Below are 5,160 nucleotides of genomic sequence, written 5' to 3'. Positions count from 1 at the left end.
AAGTTGTATTGAAGTGTGTGATGTTACTTCTAAGTTCCTCCCCATTGTGACCAGCCTAATAATAATAAGCACCCGACCAATTTGAAAGAAAAAAGGAACATTCCAATAAAGGGTTATGAACTTGTAATTATAGAATGGAATCGATCATCAAATTATAAGTTCTCTGAATAGCCGAGATTGTTAGGTTTTCGGGTTTGGTTTTCCTTATAAACTGGACCAACTCTTTTCTTCTTAATGAAATGCAGGACCCCCCTGCCTTCACACGATGTTTTTTTAAAAAAAGAAGATAATTCCACACCAGACCAGACCATTCTATTACACAAGATAATTCCCGTAACCGAGAATAGGATTCTTACAACGATCACCCGGCTGAGGACTAGAAAACCACCCGACCTTGTGGGCCTGTAACACTTATAGCCGTAACCCATGCCTTTTTTTAACTCCAACCAAGCACAAGAATGGAACGAACCAATTTCTTTGAAACAAAATCATGACATTTCATTACTTTTGGTCCTCAAACCAACTCCATCCTTAGTAGGTTACGACACAACCAGCACTACAAACTACATACACATGCACAGAAACACACACAAAAACAGAAAAGGAAAGGCATGACATCACCGAGATTATACCAAGACACAGAGAACCACCAATGCCCCCAAAGGGCAATGCTAAGCCGAGCCATTGTGCCTTCCCTCGGTAGCAAACTGGACATACTCCTATATCGCCACATCAGCGTAGTGAGAGATATACAAGGTGACAAGAGCTTCTTAGGCCATCGAAGCGCATTGATCAGTAGAAAAATCACCCACCAACACGAACTGGGCCATCGAAGGGCATATATAAGTACATCCCTTTCAATTCTCTGGCAACCGAACACGACCTAATGAGGTTGCATTGACGCCGGTAGTGGACGGGAGAGGTAATCTTGTCATTCATATGGAAGAGGTGAGTGGAATTAGATTCTTATCATTTCGCCTCTCCAACCAAACACACGGATGGAACTGAGCCATGCCATTTTTTTATCTCTGACCGATCACAACAGTGAAATCAACAAATCCTTTAGAACGGAACCATGACATTTCATAACATCTATATCTATACCTACTAATAAAGCAAGGTGCGTTTCTCCAATTTTTTCATCCGTTCACCACCAAAACATTGCTATCCAAGTTGGCACTAAAATTTTAGGTGTGTGTACGCGATAAAGGAAAAAAACGCTTCGTCTAACATTTCATTGATGGACCAATGAAAAGACTGGCGCGCACAAGCCCAGAGAAAATTTAAAAAAAATGCCGACTCCTGGAGACGAACTAACAACCTCAAGCATGTGTACAATGGGACCAGGCCAACCCAGCTAGCACAGCTTCATGTTTAGAAGTAGTAATTCATACTATAGCTTTTTGAGGGGGCGTCTAGCCCAGTTGCGCCTCCATGTGCCCACCGGCCCCTAATCAAATTATTTTTTCGTTCGTCCAGCAATTGATAAAAAAATAATTTGATTTGTTGGGCCTTTTTCAGATTTTTTCCGGCTGTCTATAGAGTAATAAAAAATTATTGTTTTTATGGGCATTTTTTCAGATAGAAAGGTGCATTCATGGGCTACGCGTGGAGTACCAAAAAATAAATGGTTGTGTCGGAATTGAACTCATGAACTCTCCTATTGTATTCCCATTTCAAGGATTGGACGTGCATGAGTTTCTTAAAAAAAACGTAATAAAGGAAATGTGAAACGAAGGATGGCAACGATGGGAGGTTTGTGTATATATTAAAGGAAGGAAATTGTATTCAAAAGGAATGGAAAACCACATGTGACCAAAGAAGGAAGGAAATTAATCAATTAAAAAAAAGCAAATTAATAACGAAAATAAAATCGCAAATACCCAAAATACATTCCGCCAGTAGGCATGCGATAACAATTAATTTCCACACCCGCAAAAAATATATAACATTTAATTTCCTAGACCACAAGGTGTTGATTATTCTTTTTTAGAAAATGCGATAACATCTGCATTGAAAATCTAGCATACACGCTAGCCACAAATATCAAGGCATTTTTTGTAGTCATACAGATCATGCGAGGTTATTTCATACTATAGCTTGAGAATGGATTTATTTGTAGTCAGAAAGATAATGAGGGCTAGCCAATGAGTAATAGGATGAAACAAATTTGTTTTCCTTCCTCTCCTTTCACTGTTTGGAGGGAGTAGCTCACGGATGACGGCACTTACGTCTATATCTCAATGAGATTAATTTTTGAAGTTTTGTTAAACACTTTTTTCACTAGCGCAGTTGAATGCTAGTGAGTCATGCGATGGCCGAACTCATCATCTTAAGATTAACCATATGTTCACGGTGTTCCTATTAGGCGTACACCACGACCACTGTCCGCGGGACGGGAAGGACGATAAGCGATGATACATGTGGGACACTATGTTTCAAATGCACGACATGCACCTATTGGGATTCTTGAGCTATGCTTATTGCACTAGGTCTCTATGATATTATTTTTCTCCCGTTGCAACGCACGGGCATGTTTGCTAGTTTGGTCATCAAACCAAACACATCCTTAGTAGGATACGACACAACCGGCACTACAAACTACATACATCACATGCACACAAATACACTAGAAAAAGGAAAGGCATCACATCACCGAGATTACGCCATGACACGGAGAACCACCAACTCCCCCAAAGGGCAAAGCTAAGCCGAGCCATTGCCCATCCCCTCTGCAGCGAACTCGACATACTCCTATATCACTACATCAGCATAGTGAGTGACCTACAAGGCGACAGGAGTAGGGGTGGATCTAGAGAGAAAATGACCCGGTGTCGTAGCATATGATCATTCATATTTTCATCTAAAGATGGGGTGTCACACTCTATATTTTGCATGAAACTTACAAAGAAAGCATTTTGCACCCGGTGTTCTGTGCACCCGGGTAGCTCAACTTGGGTACACCCCTGGACAAGAGCTTCTTGGGCCATTGAAGCACATTGATCAGTAGAAAAATCACCACCAACAATAACACGGCCATCAAGGCATATATCACTACATCCCTTTCAATTCCCTGGCAACCGAACACGGCCCAATGAGGTTGCATTGACGCCGGTAGTGCAGGCCTATTCATTCAGATTATTTAGGGACGCAACCGTAAATGGCTTGGCATCCCCGGCCGGTGTACGGCTGTCCGTCCCCGGCGCACTTCGGCTTGCAGGCTGACTTGTTGGGGTCCAGGGCTCCCTTGCCGACGTCGCCGAAGACGCGGTGGTGCACGTCCAGGTCCACCCCGAGCTCCGGCGACACGCTGTCCTCCAGCCTCAAGGACGGTGACATTGGCATCACCACCTCGCCCACGCTGTAGACCGCCGCGGCCACTGGGTCCGGGCCAGCGAACAATACGAGCGCGAAGATGACAAGAGAGATGCACACCGCCTTCCTCTCCATGGTAGCTACCTAGCTATTCGACCCGTTTGTGATAAGAAACTGTGGGGGCAGAGTGCACCGATTTATATATACATACATCGAGGTTAATTTGGTGTCAGGCAGCTCTCGTGGCCCAATAGTGCTTTATGTTGCTTCCCGTCACCTCAAGTGGTTACTTTCATGGAAGGTTTCGGTTTGGAGGTGTCTTGTTTTTTCAGCCTGAGAAGCGGATCGATCGAACACCTTTAGTTACACCCCCTTGCAATCAAACCCTGCTTAGGTTCTGACATTGATATCCCAGCTGCACCTGCATGCAACATAGTACAACATGACTGTTGTTGTTTGAAATAAAAATAGTCACGGTTACATCGGCATGATATCAATGCTACATGTGCCTAATTTTTTTTCAGTCACTTTTTTTGGTGCCACATGTTGTCGTTTGAAATAAAAAGCAGCAGCTAATCCTTTGTAACATTCTAATCCTGATTTTTATCCAGTCACAATGGATCAACCAAAAATATATCTTGTGATTCAGTGATATAAACTACAATAATAATCATGTCTTGAGTAGATCAATTATAGAAATGAGTCTATTTTATGGTTGTAACACAAAATTAGGCCATGTGATATCAATGCATAATCAAACAAATGTCGCATGCACGGATATAGGAGAAAATGCAACGGCCGAAGAACCGACTAAGCAACACAAAAGGAGCTATTCGTGGTAGACAATGCGAGTGGCCCCACCGAAGATCCGGTCCGAAGAACCGACTAAGCAACACAAAAGGAGCTATTCGTGGTAGACAATGCGAGTGGCCCCACCGAAGATCCGGTCAAGCCCGGCGATGCTTAGGATGTTCCTCGCGCTGCCGCTTCGCCCATATGCACAGCATCCTCCCATTGCAGTGTCATCATGCTCTTCAGTTATAAAAGTATATATAAGTATACTCATTTTCAAATAAAGGATATACATATTTCAATTTTTTCAGACTGGCTCGTGTTTGTAACGCAGGCATCAATTTATTTTGTTCTCACCGGAGGCCAACCATGGGCGTATATACCGAATATTGCTGGGCGCGGACGAGCGCGCACGCTCCTGATATCATGAATCGTTGAATACTTATCGGGATGTGGGCCGTACGTGGTAGAGCAGCTGTATGCAGTAGTAAAGCCTATCCAATAGGAGCGTATATACCGAGGTCGTCACTGGACGGACGTTTGGGTTGGAGCAGTGCTATACGGACGATAAATATGGACGACCAACGGACGACAATCAAATCCAGCCAGAGGATCTCATCCACAACAGTGTAAGGCCCGCTGGATTATTGATCGTGCATAGATCGGCCGCACTACGTCGTCTATGGAGCAATTCCGTTTGGGTTGTGACGGAGCAATTAAGTGACGTTAGTCTCGCCGTTTACGAGCGGCAGCCCCGTTTGATGGTAGGAAACGGAGCAATTATTACGTACTCCTGCACAGCCATGTTTACTCGACAGAATTAGATGGTAGGAAACGGAGTATTTCCCTATCCCGCACAGCCATGTTTACTCACTCCCCCCAAATCGAGCGAGGAACCCTAGTTGCAGTTCATGGCGAACGCCAACCAAGATGCAGATCCGGTGGCCCTGCCTTCAATCCATTGCCCGGACTGCGTGGCCAGTTCGCCGGCGACCGCTTCTACAAGTGTCGCTTATCATACATATAATAGGAAGTCGGCCTTGTTGCCTTTCA

At 44.1% G+C, this 5,160-nt stretch overlaps 1 protein-coding gene across 1 annotated transcript; it reads right to left on the bottom strand.

Annotated features, from left to right (window-relative positions):
* Positions 1-2,837: 2,837 nt before the first annotated feature.
* Positions 2,838-3,464, bottom strand: LOC123066675 (uncharacterized). Its single transcript, XM_044489714.1, has one exon. The coding sequence runs from the start codon at positions 3,448-3,450 to the stop codon at positions 3,139-3,141; it is 312 nt and encodes a 103-aa protein (XP_044345649.1). The 5' UTR covers positions 3,451-3,464; the 3' UTR covers positions 2,838-3,138.
* Positions 3,465-5,160: the final 1,696 nt, after the last annotated feature.

Source organism: Triticum aestivum, chromosome 3B (assembly GCF_018294505.1).
Source record: "Triticum aestivum cultivar Chinese Spring chromosome 3B, IWGSC CS RefSeq v2.1, whole genome shotgun sequence".
NCBI classification, from domain to species: domain Eukaryota; kingdom Viridiplantae; phylum Streptophyta; class Magnoliopsida; order Poales; family Poaceae; genus Triticum; species Triticum aestivum.
The sequence above is the reverse complement of the archived record's forward strand: the minus strand, read 5'-3'. Positions and strand labels throughout refer to the sequence as shown.